Consider the following 26855-nt stretch of genomic DNA (forward strand, 5'->3'; position numbering starts at 1 on the left):
CGGCCCCCGTCGCGTCGCCGGAGCGGGGAGTGCGGGTGGGGCGGCGCTGGGCGCGCTCGTCTCCCGCGGCATCGGAGCGCAATCTGGCAACAGCGCGGAGCCGCTCGTTCGTCGCTCCGGAGAACAAAAAAAAAAAAAGCAAACGTGCAAAAAGAGAGAGAGAGAGAGAGAGAGAGAGAGAGAGGGAGAGAGAGAGAGAGGGGAACCGTCGCTGCATCCACGAGGATGAGCGGGCCCGCGTCCCCGGTCACCCGCCCGTCTCTCCCCCGGAGGAAGGGGAGTTGTGTGGACGGACCACCGAGCTCCTCTCACTGAGCGCCCCGGAATCGTTTGAATTAAAAAAAAAAAAAAAGGCTTTTCATTTTCTTTCTTTCTTTCTTTCTTTTTTTCGTCGCCTTTGTGACATGTGACCGGGAATGCTGGTGGGAATGTAGGCACCTCGCCGGGATCTCTGCGTCCGAGGGACCGAGGCGGACGAGGTGAGTGGCGACACTTGACGCGCTTTTAATCCGAGGACGGACCGAGAACGTCGCGCACCGACGGAGGTGGAGGAGGTCGGTGCCGATCCGTGGCGGCAGTTCGTTGAATTTCGAACACGATTTGAGGTCGAGCTGCCGCGTTATGCGTTGAGCCAGATCGGATGACGGCGATTTAATGGCGAGGATCGGATTTTCTGGCGAATGCAATTTAAAAAGAGAAGGACGGGACCCGAGAGAGCATGGCCGTGTTTGGAGACTCCACGTTCGCTTCACGCCATATAGAATAAAGCGTTTAAACAGTGCGAATAAGTTTTCGGACGTTCCTGGTTGTGTTTTCGAGCCCACGCGTCCGGGGCTCTTTCCATTACGCACGAATCCCCCCCCCCCACACGCTCCCGGGTCCCTCCACACCTTTCCCGTGGAGGGTCAGCGAAGCCAGTCAAACTTTCCAGACCCCCGGCTCCACCAGGCCAGGGTGGAGTCGTTTCATCTCCTGCGCCCTTCGTGCATCACCACGTCAGGCAGAACGTTCCCTCCTGCATTTCCGCTGACATTTCAACCCATTTCATCTGACATTTCATACACGCATCCCTGCTGGGACCAGAAGTCTTCCAGGCTGGGCTGGAGTGCCCTGTGACGGGGACACAGCAGGGCCGTTGTGGAGTTCTTCACAACGCACTGATGGCTCGCTGAAGTTTTGGAATCGGCACACGGTAAGTGGCGGTCCAGCCGCCACAGCATGTAAATTGACCCGGCGATGACACAAAGTTGGTGCTGTTCGTGCGCTCCTCCTGTGGAACGAACGTTTCATCGGGGGAACGTCTGAGCCCCGTTAAGGAAAACAAACGTTCTAACTGGTGGCGCTCCTCAAGCAGAACCGTGCGCTTGGTGCTTGACCTTTAGCCAGAACTTCACTTAACCCTTCTGAGCGAGATGTAATAAAAATGATGGCAATGCAAAAAGCACACAGTTGCACATTTTTGCAGCAATTATGCCCACTGAACTAATTAAAGATGTATATATATATATATATATATATATATATATATGTATATGTATAAAATACCTGCAATGCGTCCCTTGATTAAACAATTGTGATGTAGTTTCATGCGGATCTTCTTTTTTATGGTTCATGATAATCATATTTTCCTTCCGAGTAGTGCAGACTGGCCTCAAGGCCCAAATCCACATCTGTATTTGCATCATGGGAGGTTTGCTGGTGCCATTCTGGTCTGTGTTTGGACCCTACAAAGTGTTGGGTGGAAGTTGCTGTCATCAGTCCACGCTGTGTTTAGCCATCTCCACATTTTGGAGAGCCGATAGTTTGAAGAACAAGCGTAAGAGGACAACTAAGCGCACTGGAGAAGCTTCCCAGGCCACGTGCCTTTTTATCTAAACAAGGGTTAAAAACCGAAAAGCCCATATGGTGCCTGACCGATCTCCCATACCCTACGTCCTCATTCCGATACGTCCAGCGCAGAAGGACGCCCGTCTCCTCCCACTCTCCACCCTCCTAATACAATTACAGATGCCATATCTGTTATAGACATCTCTTGGTCACGTGATTTATCATCCCTTTAATTCCAGCGTTCTGACAAGGGGACCCTCCCCACACGTTACGTCATGCACCGCGCCACGAAAATGTCCCCCGCGGTGTTTGTTTCCGTTCTGAAACTACTGTCTGGATGGAAATGACACAGCAGTTGTGGTCGTGCGCTGATAGTGGCAGATGCACAAAGTATTAAAGGTCACTTATCAGAAAGAGAGACGTGACAGTGCTGCGGTGGGGAAAAAAAAAAAGATCATGAGCCTCAACCGATGTAATACAGCCTTCCTTTACACTCACACACACACACACACACACACACACACACACACACACACACACTAAACAGACAGAATTAGAGAATAGGGCATTTTATCTTCTCCCTCCTCTCCAGCCATACAGGCCTCATGTAAAAAATGTGTTTGAATCTCGTATTTCCCATCCGAGCAGGATAAATGTAATCTGAATATGTTTAAAAATTGTATGTGTACACTGCACAAGTCTCCGGCCATGGCCATGTCATGCATCCCTAATACATCAGCTCAGAAAAACATAATACACAATGGCTGTGATGCAAACATTTCTGGGGCATGTCTTATTCAGTCCAGTCGCCATTATACACTTCTATGAAAATTGCATTTCGAGGTACGGAGGAACGACGTTGCATTAGTGTCAAGGGGAACATGCATTAGGTTTCGTTGAGGCTGCCTCAGTCTGGATGGCAAAATGACAGTCAAAGCAGGAAGGACGTGGAGGTCAGCTAAAAATACGAAGCTCCATGCCAGTTTTTCTGTTGTGAGTCAGCACAGACATACATCTTTCTTTATGCACATGACCTCAGGATTTAAAAAAAAAATAAAATAAATAAATTCTACAAGAGGTTAAAACACAGAGGCCCATTTCGAACTCAAAACTGAACTCTTGTAAATGCAAACAGTCTCCATCTTTTTTTGTGAATTAGAATTTGTTTAATCACGTTATAGGAATGGAGCTTACAGTGCTAACTGTTCGCATAACAGCACTGTCCGCAGTACAGACGTCTGAAAGGAGAAGCTTCTTTATTGATAAATTTAAATATTTCCATCAAATTAATTCAGTAATGTAACAGCCTTTTATAAGTGGTTGATAGATGCCCGAGCTGGAACATATTAACACTATTTGGCTTATTCAAGGACTGAAATGCCGGAAACTGCATTGAAACTGAATATTTCCCCGGCTTTCATCAGATGAAGCGCAGACGGTGCTTTGATTGGCTAATGGAGCTCTTTGCTGGCAGAGTACCCACAAACTGCAGTGCATCATGGCTCCTAAGTGTGATGGATGACCTCATGTAAGAGATATCAATTGGCGGTTATCACAGTTCAAGGTGAACTAGTCAAGGCTTCAGGAATGTGACATTTTGCTCTTATGAAACGGCAAACAGTCCCACAATTCCCATCCCTTACTCCCTCTGTCGCCTCCGTTCTGGTGACTCAGCCCTCCACCACCGTCATTTTTACCCTCATGGCTGCGCGCTCTGCAACGAACAACAAAGGGCCGGCCAAGTGCTCAACTCGCCTCTGCCGAGAGAGGGCTGCTGATGTTTCCAAGCGGGAGAGGACGCGTTGGGGGAGACAGCAGACAGATGGGTCTACCTGAATGGCCCTTGAGCTTTTCTCAAACAATGTCTGGCTGAAAGTAGGGACGGCCGATCCACAGGTACCGATACACATCCCGATAAAAGTGATATTTTTTTTAATATTATTGTTGTTGTTGCTATAGAGACACATGTCTATTAAGTGTCTCTCTATTCACTCGTTACATTTACGGCATTTATCAGACGCCCTTATCCAGAGCGACTTACAGTCAGTATTTACAGGGACAGTCCCCCCCCTGGAGACACTCAGGGTTAAGTGTCTTGCTCAGGGACACAATGGTAGTAAGTGGGATTTGAACCTGGGTCTTCTGGTTACCCACTAGGCTACCACCACGTTAAGAGTCGCCACAGCAGATCGACCTCTCTGGTTATCTTTTTTTTTTTTTTTTTTTAAACATGAAATTCCAACACTGCACAACACAACTGGGCATACAAAAAAGTATAAAAATGAAAGCGCCAATGCCGCGAGCTCTGCATTGCAGTCGGATCTCGAGTGAAAAGTTGGTCTTCTCATGCTACATTACGTCAGCCCTCGACAGACCTAAGCCCATCTCGAACGCTCCCACTGCTACAACCGACCTCTCCTCCGTCTTGGATTTAGCGCGGCCTCCAATGCTTTGTTTCTATCGGTTGCATGACAGTTCATCACAGTTCGCAGAGGTCAAAGTTCAAGTAAATTCACCACTTGCACCGTAGCATTTAAAATTGCTCTTCGTAAAAAAAACAGTAGGTTTTAGAGCTCGGCGCGGTGCTTGATGGGTTTGGTCTGAAACCGGCGTCGCGTTTGTCTCGTCTCACGTTCTTGACCGATAAATGGATCGGGGACGCGGATTGGCCCCGTCCGTCAGACACCCGATCCGTGAAACGACGTCATTATTTGGATCGATCCCAATCCGCCGTAGTTTTGTCAGGTTTGTCTGAAAATAGGTCACTGTTGTGGTGGGTGGTCGGCAGCGCGCTTCCGGCCAGGTCGCACATACCCCATTTCCCGCTGCACCGGGGTCGTTGCCGTCCGCTGGAGAATTGTATTAAATGGATGCCGCGTTGTGCACGCTGCAGATGAAATAAATGCAGTGTTAGAAATGAACGTGTTCCGGCTTTGTGTAGGAGGCACATGTGACATGGTTGCAGTGTTGTCACCCCGGCCTTACTGGGAATGTGGGCTGGTTCTCACCGGCAAACAGCTTCGGCACCCAGCCGAGCGCCGGCACCGGTGCGTTAAAAAAGGGGATTTGTTCTGATCTGGCGGAATGGATTCACGGTCACAACGGACCTACATCGACCTGCCGTAACACGGAGAATGTCCCCGTTTTACACTCCACAAGATCTCTGAAGTACCATTCCATCAGGTGGAGCCTCCACAAGGACCTCCAGGTCCTTGTCACAAGAAGCTGTTTTAAACATACATCAGTGTGCCTGGACACCCGTCCCCCTGGTGCCGGCTCAAAGGCTGTCCTTTCTTGGACTACTTTTGGTAGGTGCTAACCAAAGATTGGACTGGGAGATTTTTTTAAGTGATGACAACTATGTAAAGTAATGACTAAAAGGGGCTTCCCCTGCAAAAAAAGTCTCAAGTTGTAATGTGTGAGATTGGCACATGGCCGCCACGACAGCGCCAGAACCACGGACACCAACAGCAGGAGGAATTCCAAGTGTGGCGTGAGAGTGTGAGATTGAAGTGGAGTCGGCAGCTACGATGCTGACGCTGGGTTATTGTTTTCGAGCCCGAGTCGATGGGAACTGGGAGCAGCCCTCACAAGATCCGCCATTTTGGAGAATTTGCTCATTTTTGTATGCTATCAGCATTATAATGTGCTGTGTAAAGGTTCCTTTTAAAGAACAGAGAACCTTATACCACTTTAGGATCTTACACAAATGAATTGGTGAATCTGTTGTAACGTGTAAGGACGAGCGGGTACAATGTAAAGCACATGGTCAACAGGGACCATTTTCTGTCCACTCCTGCGTTAAACATGGTGACGCTCGGATTAGCCAGTTGACCCGCTGTCCTCCCCGGTGTTTACTTATGTACGTCAGTGTCATCTGTCACAGCTGTCATTGTCCTTGCGTTGGTGTACGAACACACTCGGCACAGGCGATGCGTGCCAAGTGTTTCGCTCAGTACCCTCGCGGGCATCTTTCCAGTACCGAGATTATCGACTCGGGATTTGGATTAAAGCAGCGAGATGGGCATTTCAGCAGATAGCATCGTAATCGTTGCATAATCTACCTGCAATCATCGTTCTGGTGTAATTATGAGTGTAGGTTTTAGTTAATTATCCAAACCTGGCAGGGTCGGGTTGCAGAACCCGCAGCTTTGCCGACAGCCTTTGAAACCTTGTGGTTCTAGGCAGGACAAATCAGCACGGGATCATAGCTCTGAAAGTCCCAAACCAGAGAAGGATGTGGGTCAGAATCATCAATAACCTATAATAAAGGAAAAAACAATACAGATCGATTTAAAATGTATTTTCTCGTTAATGCAAATGTATTTTTTAAAATGTATTTTCTCGTTAATGAGTGGGATGGTACTAGCTACTACTGGCGGAAACGTGAGGACCTTCCGCTGATTAGCAGTCCAGCCCGGACAAAATGAAATCCCGCTTCATTACAGCTCTGGCTAATTTAGGGTCGGGTGAGTGTTAACATTAAAATGTGTGAAGCGTGTTGGATGCACAGAGGGGTGTAATGGAAAAGAAAACAGGCTGCGAAGGGGGCCTCCAGTGGTCTACCCTGCCAAACTCTAGGCAGTGTAACAATATGAAAACTAGGCCTGTCAGTCAATAAAAACGAATTAATCGCATATTGTGCAATATTTGCTATTAATAATATCTAAAACTATTACAAGCATTGGTAAGAGGCATAACAGTAGGCATCCTGAAGGTGTCAACAGAGGCACATCCCTTTAACTTAGAATGGGGTGGAGCCACCCACTTGCCAAACTGAATTGTGGTTCCACCGTGATGCCTGTTGCAGAAAAAAGACATTTCAAGAACGTAAGCATACGTTTTGACGAGTCCATCTGGCTATGTTGTGGTGAACGACTAACAAAGATTGGTTGCCGCTCGTGTGTTCCCTGCATGGCAGACACACCCACACTGAACCCCACTTACTACCATGGTGCCCATGAACAAGAAACTTAACCCTGAGTGTCTCCAGGGGGACTGTCCCTGTAACTACTGGTCGTCTGTTTAATGCCATAAATGTGAATGTGAAGTGTGATTTTCATGTTTATTGGCCAATTATGTGAGTGAAAACTTCCAGCTGATGGTGCACAACAGCATACAGATATAGAAAAAATATACAATATAGAAAAAAAGATCTTTTATCTACAAAAAAATACAAACTTTACTTGAAGTTAATTGAAATCCATGGCTCTCAAGGCCCAGAGAATATATACAGTACACTGAAGGCATCAAAACTATGAATGAACACATGTGGAGTTATGTACTTAGCAAAAAAAGGTGAAATAACTGAAAACATGTTTTATATTCTAGTTTCTTCAAAATAGCCGCCCTTTGCTCTGATTACTGCTTTGCACACTCTTGGCATTCTCTCGATGAGCTTCAAGAAGTCGTCACCTGAAATGCTTTTCCAACAGTCTTGAAGGAGTTCCCAGAGGTGTTTAGCACTTGTTGGCCCCTTTGCCTTCACTCTGCGGTCCAGCTCACCCCAAACCATCTCGACTGGGTTCAGGTCCGGTGACTGTGGAGGCCAGGTCTCCACTTTTTGTTAAGTACATAACTCCACATGTGTTCATTCATAGTTTTGATGCCTTCAGTGAGAATCTACCAATGTAAATGGTCATGAAAATAAAACACATGCCTGTACTGTATATATTTTGACTCCTTGAGGTTTTTTTTTTCTACAATATTCTGCACAGTGCTTGTTTACTGTACTATTGACTGTACTACACTTGTCATCTCTCCCCTTCTTACTGATTCAGCGCTGATATTGAGAATAATTGCTCATTTTTAGCTTACAGTCCCTCGTAGCACCGGCACTGTCAGACATCTGATTTGCAAGCGAGTCCATTACTCATGCATGGAGTGGGTGGACAGCTAATTCAGGTCTCTTACACAACACGTCCAGAATGCATTCATTTAAATTCTAATGTTCAGATTACCTGTGAGCCCCCACTCCTCTTTGGATCTTTACAATGTCTGTGCAGGCAAATTAAGCGAGCTGAGGAGCATATGCCCGAAATCAATGACTGACAGGAGCTGAATGACTGACAGGAGGGTTGTGTAAACAGAACGTTTTATTAAAACCTGGAGGTACAGTGTTAGCTATAACTTGAAGGTGATTAAAGGCCGGATCAAATGTTAAAGCGAGGCACAACCACAGAAACGGGGAGATTAAAATAGAAAACCTAAAAATGAAACAGTTGTCCTTCACTTATTTGGGTCTGGGTGATGCAATAAAATGAATTTAGGTTAAGGTATGATTTATGCACACTTAGTGCTACTATGTGTAAAACTGCACTGTCCCACGTATGAGGGTAATTGGATGTTTGGCATCAAAGGAAGCAGATGTTGCCTTTGTAGGGAATACAATTCTGAATTCAAAGCCAGGGAAAACTGCTTCACTGGGGATGTACACTTTCCTTTGGGATAAGAGCTTTTTACGGTTGAAGAAAAGAGAGAGAGAGTGTCATTTCTTCTTGTGTGTGTGTGTGTGTGTGTGTGACAACGTGGGCTTTATCCTGTCTTATCAGCAACTGCTACTTTGCAGGTTTAGTGTCTCGGTGAGCTGGGTTGAATGGAGAAAGATACTATAAAGATAACCTTTTCACTATATGGGGACTGTGTGTGTGTGTGTGTGTGTGTGTGTGTGTGTGTGTGTGTGTGTGTGTGTGTGTGTGGGGGGGGGGGGGGGGGGGGGGGTTTCTTGTTTATTACCTGCCAGATGTATGGTTTGCTTTATGCCTAGTATACATTGTCCAATTGTGTGCCATCCAATACCAAAGATAGGGCCCTATGAAATCTGTTTTATTTTTTCCTAAATTCATTTTTTTTCCATTGTAATTATTCATTTATATGAATAATTCTAGTTATAAATGTATTTATTCACCGAAAATCTGTGTGATTATGGAGTGAATGGGGAAAAAGAACACATGCTTGGGCTTTAACATTTTTTTTTTTGCTTTTGTAAACCATTTACATGTAAATAATATGTGCATTTCATGCAAAGAACTATTTCACAATATAACACATTCTTCCATTTCAAATCAACATAAATCCGTAGCAAATAAGTAAACATTGGGGAGACCTGAAATACAAATAAAAGTTGTGCCCACTTCCATAATGAACTGGAACCATGATAATAAAATCAGCGGATGCTTGTGGAGTTCACATTCTCCCTTCCATGCAGACACATCAAGAACCATTTCCACAACATGACTGATCTCGTTCTGTTTACTGGAACATGCTGATGACAGTTTGTGCTTCTGAGTTACCTTGTGTTGTAGCCTGCAAGTCAGTAGGTGTCACCATCGTTGATGAGTTTCATGAACCTCTGTTTTCTTAAGTGTCACAAAATCTGACCTCATTTACCCCAGTATCCAGGTAGCCATAATACATTTCTGACGTAGGTCCCAAAAACCTGCTGGCAAGGCTCATGCCCTTAATTTGAAAGTAATGCAGATGAACGTAGAAGGGTAATTCTCTTTGCTTTTAAATAATATGTAATGATTAGAAATTTGAGTCTCAAGCATATAAAATTGTCCCTTACCTCTAATGCATAAAAGTGCTCAGGAAATCAGGGGTATTGTTTCTGTCTGTCCGTGGTTTTAAAGCAGGCTGCTTAGCTACACAACTCACAATAAGTTAGGGATATTGTGAGAGGGATATTTGGGTGATTAAAAAGTGATTAGTGCCATAATCTTCATGTTTCTGCATGAAGTCAGCTGACCGTGTTACAGAATTGCTAGAATTTTCATAATTTCCTAGAATTAAATGAATAGTCTTAAAACTCATACATTAAATGAGGATAAAGACTGCATTCATGCTACTTTAATTTGTGTTTAAAAGATCATGAGATGTTTATTGTTTATTAATCATTTACGTGATAAACCCACCCAAAATGCAACCACGTTGCAATTTAAATTTAGCGTTGAAACGTCTTGTTTCTCGTTCAATATCTCCCTTCTCCAATTGTTTTTTGTGAAAATAATGGTCAGAAATCCTTACTTTATTTCCCAATTGAAGATGACCTACTTGTTTTCTATCAATATTCTGTGAAACAAAGCCAGAAGTGACGCAAATAGACGAAAGAAGAGGCATTGTGAAGCGCCTTGCTTCATTCGTCTCTTTCAATAGCCTTTCTTTGCTGCTCCGTATTCTTTCACAGTGGTGACTCATTGATTAGCCAAGGATAACGGGGTTCTGTGTTGATGTTCAACCAGCTAAATGCTTTACAAGCACAAAAGCTTATGGTTATGCATAATTTATTTGATCATTCATTAATGTATGGCACTGACTGCTTATCATCTTGCTAAAATTATTATATACAATATGCTATAACATAAAGGGACAAATAATTTAAGCAATTTGAGATTATAGGACGTCTAGTCTACCTCTTTCTAATGTTATCATAGAGGAGAAGCATTCTATTCTCATAATAAATGCAGTGATTTTTTTTCTTCTTCTGATTTCTCACTTCCCTTTGTTGTCTTTACCCCTGTTCTTTTATCTTGCTCCATACCTTTCATCTTTTTGTCTCTCTGCACTGCCCTGTTCTTAATTTTTTATTTTTTGCCGCTCCTCTCAGTTCCTCACTCGTCCACTCTACCAAAAGTAACCCTCCTATTTTGCCTTCTCCCGTCTGGGTTTATTCCATCATTCAATTCTGCTATTTCATCTGCTGTCCTTGTTTCATGTTTCCAGGTTATTTCTGTCTCTTATGCTCTTTTTTTTTTTTTTTTTTTGCTATCCTCTCCTCTTGTGTCATCCAACTGTAATCAATTTGTTTTTGTCTTATGCAGGACTCGGTGTGGAGCTACTGTCCCTCTCACTCTCCCTCCCTGTCCTCCCAACGTCTCGCCCCCTTTCATCCTCCCTCCATGCCCTCTGGGCCTGTGGTCCAGCCGGTGAAGAAGGCCCAATCGCCCCAGTAGGATGCACAGATTTGCCGGGCGCCGGCTTCTATCCACAGTTCTGCCCGCCTCTCCTCTTGCCCGTCCTCCCACCTGCCGGCAGCCACGGCTCCGTTCGTCCCTGCACCATGAAGGATGAGGTCGTCAGCACCAACGCGATGGCATGGCTGGTCTGTTCGGGTGTGTCCATCCTGGCCAACACCTGGGGCATCCTCTGTGTGAGTGCCAAGCAGAAGAAATGGAAGCCGCTGGAATTCCTCATCTGCACTCTGGCCGGCACTCACATTCTCAACATGGGCATCCCCATCACCATGTACTCTGTCATCACGCTGCGGCGGCAGCACTCCAGCTACGAGTGGAACGAGGGACTCTGCAAGGTGTTCGTTTCCACCTTCTACACCCTCACCCTGGTCACCTGCTTCTCCGTCACCTCCCTGTCATACCACCGCATGTGGATGGTACGCTGGCCTGTCAACTACAGGTAACATTCTACCTGAGGGGGATAATAGTGGCTTTCAGTGTATTATTTGGGGGTATTTAAAGACATTTTCACTAAAGTAATATACACTAGTTCACCAATCATGAGTTTAAAATAACATGATTTAGGCTTGGTTGCAGACGTAGTCCCCAAATGACAGGAATTAGAGATTATATTGGTGACACTGTCTGATTGTGCCATGAACAAGTGGCATTATGAACTAGGAAGCAGGGGGAAAGAAGGAAGGGATGAGACTGGGCCTTGTTGCCTGATTTGTATTTGTTTTTTGGTAAAAATTGCTTGTCAGGTATAGGTACATTTACAGCATTTATCAGACGCCCTTATCCAGAGCGACTTACAATCAGTAGTGACAGGGTTAGTGTCTCCCCCTGGAGACACTCAGGGACACAGTGGTAGTATTTGAACCTGAGTCTGCTGGTTCACAGGCCCACTAGGCTACTACCACCAGGTATTGAGGAAAGTAGCATTAGTGGCAGTTAAATACATTTCAGATGATTGTTTTGTTTGTTTTGTCATTTTTTTAGCATGATATCTTTCGATCATTGTGTGCTGAAACAGACACATCATGCACTTTGTCCATGTAAGCTTTTGAGATTATTGCCTCATAGCCGAATCCCAAAGCAATGAACTGCCCCACAGCGCACATGTCACTGCAGAAGTTAGAGGCAGATTATTTTGATGACACTTGACGAAAATGCAACATGTCTGCCCCATAACCATGGAGCTTTTCCAGAAGCAATCAGAACATTTTCATAATTTAGCAAGACTTTTGGCAGAACATTTGGCCCAATGCTAAAAACAAATGTTATTTTGAAAACCGTGGTTTTCACGCGGGGCATTCATTTAATAAAGAGCAATATGGACCAGAACTTTGAGCCAGATGGCTATCTCCGACTTGCCTCAGACACATCTGTCAGGGCGAGATATTGCTCGGCCTGGCATGTGCTGCTGCCTGTGTTCAGTCACAGAGAGGGAAAAAAGGAACATTCCATCTGCCTTCCGTGGCACGGGCGAACAAAACCAGCTCGTTTGCACATGCGGGCGGAATCGGGGGGCAATCAGTTCATGCAAAACCTCAACAGGGAATGCTTCCATAAATACTCCTCGCCCAGCACCGAAGACACAACCTCTTTTTTTCAGCAAATCTGATATTCTGATTCTTCAGCACATAATGGGTGTGGGTTTGTGTGTGTGCTCAGTTTGCGTCACTGGAGCACATATCAAAATAATCAAATGCTGAAAAATAGTGAATATTTACAATAGTGACATTGTTCATAACAAAAACGTGCCTGTCTGCTCTTCATTCAGCATTGGTCTCCCACTGTTGGACTGCAGGCACTTTTGGCGAAGTCTAGCATTCTTCTGTCCCTTCCATAGTACTACGGTGTCCACATTTGCTGCTTTGCATTTTTAGAAGTAGTATAAGTTTTACTGTGCATACATAAAGTTTCTTCTTCAATAAATAATTATACATCCAAAGTAAGATCTCCTTCACACTAATGCAGTATAGCCAATCATTTATAAAAAATGTGATGACACACAGTACAGGCCAAAAGTTTGGACGCACCTTCTCATTCAATATGTTTTCTTTATTTTCATGACTATTTACATTGGTAGATTCTCACTGAAGGCATCAAAACTATGAATGAACACATGTGGAGTTATGTACTTAACAAAAAGTGGAGACCTGGCCTCCACAGTCACCGGACCTGAACCCAATCGAGATGGTTTGGGGTGAGCTGGACCGCAGAGTGAAGGCAAAGGGGCCAACAAGTACTAAACACCTCTGGGAACTCCTTCAAGACTGTTGGAAAACCATTTCAGGTGACGACCTCTTGAAGCTCATCAAGAGAATGCCAAGAGTGTGCAAAGCAGAAATCAGAGAAAAGAAACTAGAATATAAAACATGTTTTCAGTTATTTCACCTTTTTTTGTTAAGTACATAACTCCACATGTGTTCATTCATAGTTTTGATGCCTTCAGTGAGAATCTACCAATGAAAATGGTCATGGAAAAAAAGAAAACACATTGAATGAGAAGGTGTGTCCAAACGTTTGGCCTGAACTGTATAATATCCAAGATGAATGGGCTCTCTCGTCATCATGATGATTGTAAAAAAGTCTAGTAAACAGAAAGCACATAAAAAGCTAGAGGTGTGTACCTTCACTGGCCTCAGAAGTCGATTGGATTATGATTATTAATACCTCTTTGACAATGTCGGCTTTTACCTTGTAACCTTGTAAATAGTGGTAGTACGTCACTATGCTGTAGGCGGAGTTAGTCATCTTCCCCTCTCCTGATGTAGAGAGAGTGATTGAAACCCCAACAGTGTCATGAGATTCTCTTTTTCCTCCAATCCACACTGACCCAAATCCTGTACAAACCTAAGCCACAAATGCCTGAAAAACCACTGGTTCAGAGGTCCGTGGCATCAGGTGAGCACAGACCGAACATCAGAGAAAATCTAAAGATGCTTTTAGACCGAATGGTTTGATTCTATTGGTCGCGCAAAAATAGATGCTTAGAAGGGGTGGATTTTAAAATGAGCAGAAATTTTAGGGACCACTTTTTATGTTTATCTGTGTTGATAGTTCCCTGTGTCTTCCCTGTGTGCAAATGTCTTCCAAAAGATCTGTGTCTGTCACAAAAATAAGATTACATCAGTTTGAATTAGGTGCTACATTGCCAGCAACGTCATTTACCTGATCACTCAATAATGGAAAACAAAAATATGTACACCCCTATTTCTATCAGTTTTAATGAGCGTCAGACCAGGAAATATGTGTTGAATATTTTGTATGTTGCCTATTCTGTTTAGCATAGTAAATTTGGAATGGTTTAGAATGTTCTGTATATGGATAAAGTGTTGACACATCCCGAAGACAATAAAAAATAATGTTTAATGTTTTAATTAAATATCATTTAAAGTTTTTATAATTAAATTTACTTTCATTTTATTCAATTATATTCAATTAATATGCAAATACAACCAGCACAAGTCAATAGAATTTACTGGAGATGTGCTTTTTTACCCAGTTGCAATAATATGGGTCGATGCATCAGGATTAATTTAATTAGTTTTCAATTAAAACCAACATTGTACTTCTTATAACATCAACATATTTTGAATGTGGTAGAAAGAACACAGCAAGGTGTATGTAAAGAGTATTAATAAACCATACAGTACTGAAGAGAGCTAAAAAAAAATTCATCTTTACTGTGTTGCTTTCCAGTCGTTACACTGACAGAACCATCACAAACATTCTCATTAGAGCAGCGTGAACATTCACGATGCTCCGATCTGGGGCCCTGTAAGAATACATGAATGTCAGTGCCAGTCAGATGAAGCCTCTAAAACAAGGTACTGGGGGTAATGTTTAGCAGATCCCCGTCAAAGCCAGCAGATTTGTGTTGGGATGTGGCTGAACAAACCCTTAGGTGTACATCGTTCATTCTGCTGCCATTCATGTCAGCTTTGTCAAATACAAGTAATTGATTTCCATTCTTGAAGAAAAAAAAAAGTCAGCGACAGCTCATTCAATTAAGATCCCTTAATTAAATAGATAAGTAACTTGCAGTCTCCTCCACCCACATACCCATAATGCTCTTGTTCTCCCTCTCACTTCAGGCTGAGCAACACAAAGAAGCAAGCCGTCCACACCGTGATGGGAATTTGGATGGTCTCGTTTATCCTGTCCACGCTGCCGGCTGTAGGCTGGCACGACACCACGGAGCGCTTCTACACCCATGACTGCCGCTTTATTGTCACGGAGATCGGCCTGGGCTTTGGGGTGTGTTTCCTGCTGCTGATCAGTGGGAGTGTGGTGATGGGGGTCATCTGCATTGGTATCGCTCTATTCCAGACCTTCTCCATGAACACGGGGCAGAACGTGGACAAGAACAAATTCAACGTACCCACCATCGTTGTCGAGGACGCCCAAGGCAAGAGACGCTCCTCCATCGACGGCTCCGAACCAGTCAAAACGTCCCTGCAAATTACGTACCTGATCAGTGGGATCGTTTTCATCTATGACTTTCTTACTGGATTTCCAATTTTGGTAAAGACATGTTCTCCTTGGTTTCTACTTGCTTAGGAGCTTTTTAGCTTCATGAAAAATGACGAAGATACACCCAGAATCTTTGGTTGTCTGATGCTAATCAGATACTATTTAGCCTGGTAGCTTTGCTGTTAAACTACTGGGATTCAAACCCCCTCCTTTAAAGTTCCAACACTCAGCCCTGAATGGCTCCATCCTGGCTGAACAAGAGAATGTACGCATCTCTGGATCTGTTCTGAAAAACAAATACTAATGTTTGTGCAGGAGGGTGTGTGATGTAATCAGATTTGGTCATTTTTTTCATGTAGTATCACATATCTGCATGAGCAATGCTCATCTATCTCCACATACTTGCCTTTATGCATTAAAAGAGATGCTTTATTTATGGTTAGATACCACAGGTTTTGGAAACTACCATTACCAGTTAAAAAAATACATTGCCGTTCTGTCTTCTTTACATTTACATTTACAGCATTTACCAGACGCCCTTATCCAGAGCGACTTACAATCAGTAGTTACAGGGACACAATGGTAGTAAGTGGGATTCGAACCTGGGTCTTCTGGTTCAGAGGCGAGTGTGTTACCCACTAGGCTACTACCACCCTGAAAAATCTTACTGTGTGCTGATTGGTCAGACTGAAGAAGCTGTAATTGTCCTCCCTGACAGGGACTGTGCATTGTTGCTTGAAACAAGCCTGACTGCTCAGCATCCCGCGTGACTTCAGCTTGCTGCCTCTGAGCAGTTTCGCTTGTTTAGTGCTTTTGGAGAGCCAAGGATGGGCTTTAAATTTTAAAACTGGACGTTTGTCCTGAGACAGCCTGCTGAGCTGGGGGCTCCTGTGACATCAGCGGGTGCCCTGCTCTTCTGTTTGGGCGGGGCATGAGAGTCCACGACGTTTGAGTCAGCATGGAGGAGGGTGAAATGCTTATTGTGGAGCATTGCTGAGCGTGAGCTAGAAAACACATTTCCAGCGTGAAAGAAGGGGTGGGGGGTGGTAACAAGCTCATCTAAAACACATGCTCATCAGTCTTAATTAGAGGATGTTCCCAAAAGAGACTATAGATGTCTTATGCTATGCATTTCAATAAAGGAAGGAAGTAGGTCACAAACAGCATGTGGGTGTTCATGGTTGTATTCTGGCGAGGGTGGGGATTTGCAGTTTGAATGAGTGTGATTCCAGTTTGACGTACAGGGATGTGGGTTGAGAGACACAAGAGGGGAATTAAAGAGGAGGTGGACTAGGATGGATGCTTCTGGGATGCTCTGTAATGTTGAATGTAAAAGTGGTTTATCTGAACTGTGAGAACCAGCCGCCCCAATACTTGCCCCGGGCTGTGTTTCAAGTCCTTTTTTCCCCTCCCACTCCCAGGAATTGTGTTACTGCAAAGCTTTAACTGCATGCATTATTTGTTAAAGGAGCAGTACAAACATTCTCAGCACATACATTGCCTTGGATATCAACATATGAATCCCACCAAACTCGCTGTTTCAATGGTTGTCATGTTGAGAACCTCTGTGCAGGGCAAGCATGCTCAAAGAATGCATCTGAAATTTAAGAACACAGTGAAGACCTTCCCCTCATATAAGGCATTTGCTGCAATGCCTATTGTCTTTATTACTTGTACAGACAGAACCATGAAGCCTAATCCAACCTCATCTTTTTAATGAAAGATTTTTTCTTAATAGTGCCTTTATTGTTTTGGGAGGAAATTAAGAATACTTCATCAGTTTACTTGTCACATGCGTTCATGTCTCAGCCTTACAGTTCCCTGAAATGTATGCAGGTAACAGGAGAGCATAGTGTACTCACTGCCTTGGCACATATTCAGTGTATCTAGGTTATATAGGGGACCTTCAGACAAGGGGTTGTCATGGTTCACAGTGTCATTGTATTTCCATTAGGGCAGAACCAGCTGGAATTAGGGCCACCAGCAACAAAATGAACTCATCTGACCCGGGTTTTACACCACTGCTGACATTTCTTGTTAGCAGGGATGAGCGTTCTGACATATCTCCTCCTGTCTAAGCGGTATGAGTGTCTCACTTTCTCAGCCTATCTCTGTCTCTGATGATTTAGAGCATTACTCGGCCTCTATCTGTGACGCTCATGCATTTTTAAGAGTCTGCTCTTGGTTCACCATGCAGCCTGGGGTGTTGTGGAGGTTCTCTCACCTTGGCAAGACTGTTAGACAGTCACCTGGGGACCTCTGACCTCTGAATCCAGCGACTGCCCCATAAAGTTTTAATGGCCATACGTACACACTGTTCATGGCATCTTTCTCTGAAGTGGATGAAGTCATTCCCATGTGTTCAATGTGCCTCATCCACCTAAAACGACTCTTTCCTTTTTTTAACATGGCAAGAAGGTTTTGGTCAAACCCACACTTCATTATTATGTCACTAAGAAAGACCCAAGGCTAAGTAAGGTCAGACTGGAGTGGAAACGTCCTCCTGGAGCAGGATTAAGAAATAGTGTGAAGTGAAGAAACCAGATTCTAGCATTTGCTTCTAAAACACCATCCTCTTTCCTATTTCCAGGAGGTGAACCTGTAATTTTTATGCAATTCAGCTATAATAAGACTTTATAGATTCACATTAAACATGTTTTTTTCTAAGCCAGAGCTACAAAAATCAGCCGACTGACCCTTCGGGGATGCGTGCTGTTTAAGTAATTTACTCAATCTTCAGATTGGCCAGCAGATTTAACACTACTTATAGACCCTTGCAAAGTAACCACAAAATCTCAATGAGCCGAGAGAGAGAGAGGAAGAGTGAGAGCTTGTGTGGGTGCATCAATGACTGCCTCCAACTGTGCAAAAAATCAATACCACAGGCCTCAGGCTGCACCCTAAACAACTGATTTATACCAGGCACCGTGCTCGGCTTCATGAACGTTCGTTTTAAACCCCAATATTTCCTGCTATGACCTTCGATGCCACAACTGAAATGAATTGCTGTACACAACTCACTGTACTTCATAGGTACAATGACCTAAAGACACACTTAACAGGCGAGAGGGCAATATTAAACTGTGTTATTTCAGATTGTGGAGTTTTTCCATGATTTATGATGCAACAATGGCCATTTTGGTATCATGCATAATTAATACACTATGCTTTATTACAGTTAAAGGCTTTGGCTGTCGTCATTGGTCCATTTGTAAGTTCCCCTTGTGAAAAAGGTAATATTTAGGATGGTTATAAGCAAAGGATCCTAGCCCCTACATGCACTGCCTCTAGCAAACACACAAGCCTCAGACTTCATACTCATATCCAAAGACACAAAACACAAATGAACAGAGGCCTGCATAATCCGTCTGTTCTCCTGAACCGTGATCCGCCTCATCAAGTAATTGTTCAAGTGTTCAGATAACATTTCTTTGTAAATGATTGCTTCCTCCTGTTATTTTTTGATGGATCAGACGGTGTCTACAGAACTGTTTCATCTTAAATCGGTCATACAAATGGGTGCGGAAGAGCTTGGATCTGCATGAACATTGCTGTGTGCGGATAATGAGCCATTTAAATGCATTGGCCTGCATTGCCCGCTCAGCACTTATGAAGGAAAACGTGCATTTATGGAGATTCTAGCCTATTGAGAGCATGTTCTTGCTCTCTATATCTGTTTAATGCAGACACATCAGTCTGCTTGCTCTCTCATGAGGTATTTCTACTGTAACAAACTGGTATTGGTTGGTTGAAAGCAGAAGGCACTTTGTCTTCTTAAAGCCAAGTAAAAAAGTACAAGTACTATCTCAATATTGCAAGAAAAAAAAAGCCATATGAACACATATGGTTACAAAACCCTGGAAGGACACACAAGGGAAAACCAGTATCTATAACCAAATATTTGAACCGATATACAAAGATTCGAAGTGTACATCTTTGTCATTGTATAAATGAATAATGCACTTATTTGTTTTATTGACAATAAGAAGTAATGCCAATCAAAAAATTCTTAACACTGGATCTGATAATCATATGAGATGCATGTCAACATGTGCATTGCTGCAGCTAATAGCAGATAGGCCGAAAAAAAAGAAAAATCTACCACCAGGGGCCGCCATGTTTGATACATTTACATTTAGGGCGTTTATCAGACGCCCTTATCCAGAGTGACTTACAATCAGTAGTGACAGGGACAGTCCCCCCTGGAGACACTCAGGGTTAACACAATGGTAGTAAGTGGGGTTCTTCTGGTTAATAGGCGAGTGTGTTACCCAATAGGCAACTACCACCCCAGGTTGATACATTCTTACCTTTTTTTTTTGTCATCAGAATTTTTTCATAGAAAACTGGCTGTATAGCTGGATTTGTTTGAAAGTTTTCATATCTCTTTCATATCTTGTAATGATTTTGCCGGGGCAAATGTTTCTCTTTCCCAAATAGCAGGACCTTCCCTGCAGGACCTTCACAAACAGCCTAACTGCAGGAGTACATAGAACATAAAAAGATCAGGGCATAGACCACCTCTCACATGCGCATGTATAACAATGTTTGGCAAATTCGAATTTTTTTTTGTATTTTTACTAGGGGTGTCTATTCTCTTGCTGCGCCTGGAGTGTGCATACTCTCTCAATGTTCACATAGGTGTACTCCCATAATGCTGAGACAAGGAGGTTAGCCGAATTATTCCTGGTGTGTATTCACCCTGCGATGAACTAGAGCAACCCTGACCTGAATACGTGTGTTCTGCAAATAGAAGGATCTTATCTGTTTTCTACCTTTTCTTTTCTTCTAAGTGTTGGATTTCCTATGATGATTTTGTGTTCTAAGTATTCTGTTATTATTGGTTACCTCCTTATTTAGCATCCATTCTTTCCTCTCTTTTTCATTTGTGTCAGGTGGTGAGTTTTGCGAGTCTGAAGTATGATCGTTCGTACCCCTGGATGGTGCTCTGCGTTCTCTGGTGCTCCATCGCCCAGTCAATCCTCCTACCCATGTTCCTCTGGGCCTGCGACCGTTACCGGGCAGACGTCAAGATGGTGTGGGAGAAGTGCGTGGCAATCATGTCCAACGATGACGTGGACGAAGGTAAGGAGAGGAGATAGCGAAAAGGGGGAGGGAGGGAAGGCGAGAAGGGAGCAGGTGAGAAGGTACGTTGCACTGCCTCAGTTGGGCCAGGACACTAATATGTCCCACCAATTCTCTTTGGGACGACTGGTGACGATTTCAGTAGGGCAAATCTCTACTTACCATGTGACCTACTTTTCAATGAGGAAAGGCTTTTTTCTGAAATGGCTGAACTTTATCTGAGCTGTTTAGTACATTTACTATTATTAAATGAGATAATAATACAAAGCAGTCTGTGAAGGCTTCACAGTTATTTTTACCACAACTGATATGCTAATATTTTTTTAGCTTTAGACCAATACGCGGAGGAATTATGTTACACTTTTCATTTCTCTTATGAGTACTTTTGAGCATTTGATGTGAAAGTGGATTAATAAAATTAATATACTAATGCATGAATTAGAAATTAACTTGGCAAAAGAAGGGGCAGGCAGGGGGCTGTAAAGATAACATGATGATGATGATGATGATTATGATAATGTTATCAGTTTTCTACTCTTCTTTGCAGAAGGGTTGCCTTGTATAACCCAGCTGAGTTGTATGTATAAGGGCCGTTTCTTTGTTGCTTTTTTTTTTTTTAAGCTACTGAGCTGCATGTCGAGCTTCCTGTGCTAATGGCTAATTTCATCTCTCATCCCGCTAATGGCCTACACCTGCCTTAAGACCAGCATTTTACACTTCAGCACTAAACCCGTCCCAAACATCATATGTTCGTTTTTGATCAATGTATTTTAAAAAAGCAGCCTTGGTGCTCAATAGACCATTTTTTTCCCAGAGAGGGCATTTGCTTTTTTGTGCATAAACAGTCGGGATTTTTAGATAACGTTAATTATTCCAAATATTTTAATATGCTACCATAAATCTAAATTGCCAATGCAGACCCATGAGCACTTTATTCATCCTGGCGCATAGCGTAGAACTAGGTGCTAAGCATGGGGCTTGTTCACTAGCGTAAGGTAAGGCATCCTCTCCTCAATAAATACACTAGACTTTTATCTAAATAAATAGATAAAACAAGTAAGAAACACAATCTTTAATGGTGTTTGTGTACATGTCGTATTCATTGGTGCAGGTTTAAAAGAGGAAGTAGCGTGCGTGAGACAAGTCAGTCATCAGGTTCCTCACATTTTACGAAAACATTATTATACACCAACAAAAAAGGGGTAAATTGTTTCTTTCTTGTTATATCTACTCATGTACATCATGAGGACACCTTCGCTTACTCTGGCGACCAAGCCCTACGCTTAGTGCCTAGCACTGCACTTAGTGCCAGGTTGAAAATAGTGCCCCAAAGTAGAGCCTTGAAAAAGATGCTTTGTCTTTTTTTATATCTATTCGTCTGTCTGTCTGTCTGTATGTGTAACTGAGTACATTTGTAATTCTTATACGTATGCTTTCTGCATTTGCAGAAAACAGCCAGGATGGAGGCTTTCATCCGGACTTAATATATGACAGACCGTATGACTATAGCCCCGGGCCTGATATCATGACGATAGACCGTATTGCCAAGTACGAATTCTCAACCTTAGAAAGGGGTGTCACCCAGGGTTATCCAATGAGGGAGCTACAGGAAGATAAAATGCAGTACTTGCAGGTATATTTCCATTGATTTTGTTATTTTATTTGTCATTACTTGATTTTTGCAGTGAACCTTCCTATTGCGATAATACCTGTGTGCATGCTGCAGTGCTCCCTCTCCTCCTGAGCTAATTTATGATTGCCCTGTCCCTCCTTTTTTCTATGACTAAGTTGTTATTTGCTATATTATGATATGTTACTGCGTTTTCCTTTTGAGTACCGTCAGGTTGTTTTACACAGTGGTTAAAAAAGATTCGCCAAGACACATTTAGAAAAGATATTAAAGGCACCACAAAATTTAAGAAATCTATTTTCATAAATTAATTAAGTGGCAGAGCTGTAAAATGCTCCTCTTTCACCTGCAAGCCCCAAAATGAATCTCAGTACATGCAGTTTTCAAGCATCATCTCGCAATCCCAATTCAGAATGAAGTGCACTTCAGAAAAGTGACATAAATTTAACCTAAAATGACCGGTCAGCTGCAATGTAGGTAAATTAAGGCTGTTAAGTGCTTTAGAGCTGGATGTCTGAGAACATTGGAGAAACCCACATTTAAAGCATCCCTTTTCCCACCACAACCAAAAAACATTTCCCATGTTGCCATATCTGTGCCTTTTGATTGCAAAATGTAACAATGTACAGTTCATTTAAAAGCTTTCTACAGATCATTCAGCTCATTGAACACCACCTGCAAGGACATTTTGCAATAAAATGCCAATTCACCATTGTCCACAGCTCAAAGGATTGTATGGCTGTCAGCCTATTTATGTGCTTTCTAGCACAATAATAGCTGTCAGAGCATCATCACTCTTTCCCTAATGCCAAATTTACAGCACAGTGTATCAACTGCAACTGGACAGAAATCCTGGGGGTAGAAATCCGTGCATTTCTAAGTGAAATTTGCCCAGAAATGTTTGTCTAAAATACTAAAAGCAAGATTTTCTATGCATATTTCTTAGAAGGTCAGATAAGGTTAGAAACAGAATTTATTAATTGCATAAAATAAACTGTTGGGGATTTGCCAACAAGGATTTCTACTTTTCTTTTAGAAGCCAAACAGATCCATATCTTATTAAAGACTACTCATTAAAAATAGATTAGGTTAACTCTCTGTCCGTGTTAAGACGGGCAGCTTGCTCTCTGATCACATGGTGGGGCTCTCACCTTTTACCTCATCACCCCCATCCGCCCACCCGCCCGCCTCTCAATGCCTGCATTCTGCTGCCCTCTTCTGGCCACGTAGGAGCCTGCTGCACAGCCCATCCACCTACTAATCACTGCTACACAGGGGCTCTGTAGACTTTTGTGGTGTATGTTTTGGATGAATACTTCTACTAAAAGCTGGCATTGTCTTTCCTGCTTAGTTCTCAGAACAATGTGGAATGTGAGTATCTTGTAGTTGTACGTTCAAATTATCATAATTATATATTGCGTAAATAAACGAGAAGCAAGCTTGTTTTGTTGAAGCAAACATCATTACATCTTCAAATGAATCGAATTATCCGTATCTCAGAAACATAAAATGAAATATTATTATTATTATCCATTTTGCATGCAATCCCACCTTCCACCCTGACCAGTGTGAACCACATATTGGTGATTGTGATCGTTTTGTTTTTTTTTTTGTTGTTTTTTTTCCAGTATTTCATGTTTAGATGAGGAATTTGATTGAAGAAGCAGATTTTGTCTGGTCAGCATGGAACGGGCTTAAGAGCTTCAGCAAATACAGTAGAGCGTTTTTTTTTTTTAAACAAGCACTGACATGCCTGGCTTTTTGTGTTGCGCCAGGTGCCGCCTACAAGAAGATACTCCCACGACGAAACCGACATGTGGACCACCAGCCAGATCCCGCCGTACCTCCATCGCTGGGGCTCAACAGAGGACATCATTGGGATCCCGCAGTACAGCTCCCCCCGGCACGAGCGCCGGAGGGGGAGCCTGGTGTCGTACCACGAGGAGGGGGGTCACCCCTACCGTAAACGGAGGAGGTCCGACGACAGCATGCACTCGCTCAAGCAGCTGCCACGCGTGCCGTCCGGCTGTCGCGAAGACGACTTCAAGTGTTTCAGCCGCGACGAAGTTATCAACTTCATCGATGAGACGCCGCTGCCCAGTCCAATGAGGAGCCCGCGCCGAGCCTCCACCATCTCGCTCGTCCCTGAGGCTTTCGAGCACCACACTGTCATCTTCTACCCTCACTTCCCCCTCACTGACTTTGAGCGCGAGCCCCAGGCGCTGCGGCGGGTCTCGAACCACGGGAAGGGTTGTGGGCTGGCGGAACTACAACAGTCTCCTGCCAGAGTGGACGGCGGGGGCAGCCGGAGCAGCAGCCGCAGGGGCAGCACTATGAGTGGGACGGGAGTGGGCGCGAGTGGGGGGACCGGCGGAATGTCAGGCTCGGGGAAGAGTAGTCGAGAACACAAGAGGGACGGGAAGCGCACGTCCGAACCCGGCCCCTCCGGGGCGAGTGTGCCGACCAGGGAACGGCCTCCCTCTCAGAAGCACAGGACAGACCCTGCAGAGGGTTCCTGGACAGGGGAACAGACACACCTGACTAAGGAGAGCAAAGGAAGCACAAACAGTTTTATAAATTCCCACTCCCCGTCGTCTGGGTACGTCACCTTTCAGTCGGACTCCATCGGTTCCACCACCTAGGACGGCGTGTGCAACTCCTAGCAACTATTACCGTTATAATAATTATTACACATACGCATTGTTACTTCAGCTATTATTATTATTAATGCAGAATTTGTTTAGGGCCTGGCCACCCGGGAAGTCTGATTCAGAGCGGAATGGGTGCAGTAACCTGGCCACAAGCAGGTTAATCCACTTGCATTTAGCCCGGGTAGAATAATAAAGTTGTGGTCTTGGTTTATGTGTGCTTTTTACATGTTTTAGTGTTTTAATGAGCACACCAAGGTGAAGCAGCGGTTCAATTCACACGGGCCCATTTAACGGCAAGAAATGTTTTGCCGTCTGTTCATCTAGTTTCTTATTTTTTTATTTTGTTTTCATGACGTTTGTGTTTTTGATGATAATGAGAGTGCAAAAATTGACCAACTTTGTTTTGATATTAACTTTTGCACTTAATACAATATGGAGATTTGTGTTTTAAAGGATTTTTGTCTCTACAGGAAATATCAGAACATTTTGCTAAAAGATTACAGGCAATGCCCAGTACTGTTTACCTGCAGTTGCAGTGCAGTTCAGGAATAAATTATTTACTTGGTCCGTATAACACATGAAGTTGTCGTGGTCTTGACCCTTCTTAGCCTGACTTTCAAATGATCGTCCAAATGACAACATTTCATCGGCTGTGATTTGTCTGCTGTTAATGAAGCTCAGACCAGAGACCATATGCACCAATAATACCAGAACCATGTCAGAAATTTTTATAAGATCATTATACTTTTTTTTTTTTTTCTTCTGGAAGTGGGAATGGGGACATATAGGCTAGAAGGAGAGAGAGAGTTATTACATTTGGGGAAGCACTGAACTGCAATACTTGAATTAATAAAGAAATGCAACCTGTTCCTAAAGTAAGTAATAATAATTTTTTTCTGTTTGTTACTTTTAATCAGGTTTAGTTATGTGACACTTTTGAATTTAGTTATGATTGGTCATGTATGTGCAAGTCACAAGGTCAGTGTTATCGAGTCAGGTGACCGGGTTTTCTCTGCAGATGAGATTATTTTCCATTAGAAGCACGTAGTACGTCAGTAAAGTTTGTCGTCATGATGAGAGTGTGATGCTTAAAACAAGAGGACTGTTCTACGACCAGTCAGGCCTTTCAACAGCAGAGTCCACAGCTGACTGTAAGAGTAATAAAACAGGTGTAAATATGACATACATTCATTTCCTTTCTTTTTAAACACAGGAAATCAGACATGATTAACTAATACCAGCTCCCAGCACACAGATGTACATGTACATAGATATTTACCGGCCTGCCGAATACTCTTGCGAATCTCAATAATGGTGCTTGATGTTTTGGGCAGCTGGGTAGTGCTGGTCTTTATTGAATTCCTCTTAATTTCCTAATCCTGTCATCCATTCATCTATTCAGTGGTGTGCTCACACCAGAGTCTTCCTTCTTCATGTCTCACTAAAATTTAAACGAATCCAGGCAATATCTATCATTTTGTCCGCCTATTGAAGGAGCATTACTACATCAATATAAAGGGTATTGTGGTTCAAATGAATGTATTTGCGATGGTTCGTTGTGATTTGGCCAAAAAAAATAAAGTGAAACCTTGACAAGCCTCCAGACTAACCTGTTGTGTGGGGATTATCTTATTTTTTTTTGTTTGCCGTTGTATATCATAATAAAGGCTATAATATAATGTAGCACTATCTGATTTCTGTTGGTTACTGACACACAAAATAAACATACTGCCCTGTTATTTGCGGAAATGGAATTCATTTCTTTTTGTAACATATCCTTTGTCAATAATAGGCCTACTACATTATGTCATGCAATGGACAATGTTTGATGTTATGTTGCTCAAGTTATAAGTTGCTTAATGTTATTACATTTACATAAGGAAAGAATGTTTGCTTCCATCGTTTGAAGTGTGTTTTTGCATTTGTGAAAAAAAAAAAAAACTTATCAGTCTCGCTGATCTTTTGCAAAACGTTTGGGCAAAGTGTACCTCGTTTGTCATTTGAGAATGGTCATGTTATTTTTAAATGTTTTTTTTTTTTATATATATATATATTTGACTTACCCATTCTGTAAGGTTAAGGAAATAAAACACATTTCTGGAGATTTTCTTTTTGTTGTTTCTATATTAGTTGTTCTATATTAAAATGAGAAATGGTATGCAATTTTAAATTGTATTAAAAGGATATTTTGTTTCTCAACCTTATGCATGCTAGAAAGTGGAAAAC

The 26855-nt window shown here is 43.0% G+C and overlaps 1 protein-coding gene across 5 annotated transcripts; it reads left to right on the forward strand.

Annotated features, from left to right (window-relative positions):
* Positions 1–26227, forward strand: gpr153 (G protein-coupled receptor 153). Of its 5 annotated transcripts, XM_028994611.1 has the most exons (7): positions 1–479; positions 10647–11238; positions 14885–15314; positions 20159–20348; positions 20896–20925; positions 23330–23349; positions 23754–26227. In XM_028994611.1, exons 2-7 carry the CDS (start codon positions 10886–10888, stop codon positions 24618–24620), a joined length of 1890 nt encoding a protein of 629 aa, XP_028850444.1. In that variant the 5' UTR covers positions 1–479; positions 10647–10885; the 3' UTR covers positions 24621–26227. The 5 variants fall into 5 exon arrangements, with proteins under 5 accessions (XP_028850444.1, XP_028850442.1, XP_028850445.1 ...); XM_028994609.1 differs by lacking the exons at positions 20896–20925; positions 23330–23349 and adding an exon at positions 21797–21981; XM_028994612.1 differs by lacking the exon at positions 20896–20925.
* The last annotated feature ends 628 nt before the right edge of the window (positions 26228–26855 follow it).

Source organism: Denticeps clupeoides, chromosome 10, assembly GCF_900700375.1.
Source record: "Denticeps clupeoides chromosome 10, fDenClu1.1, whole genome shotgun sequence".
NCBI classification, from domain to species: Eukaryota; Metazoa; Chordata; class Actinopteri; order Clupeiformes; family Denticipitidae; genus Denticeps; species Denticeps clupeoides.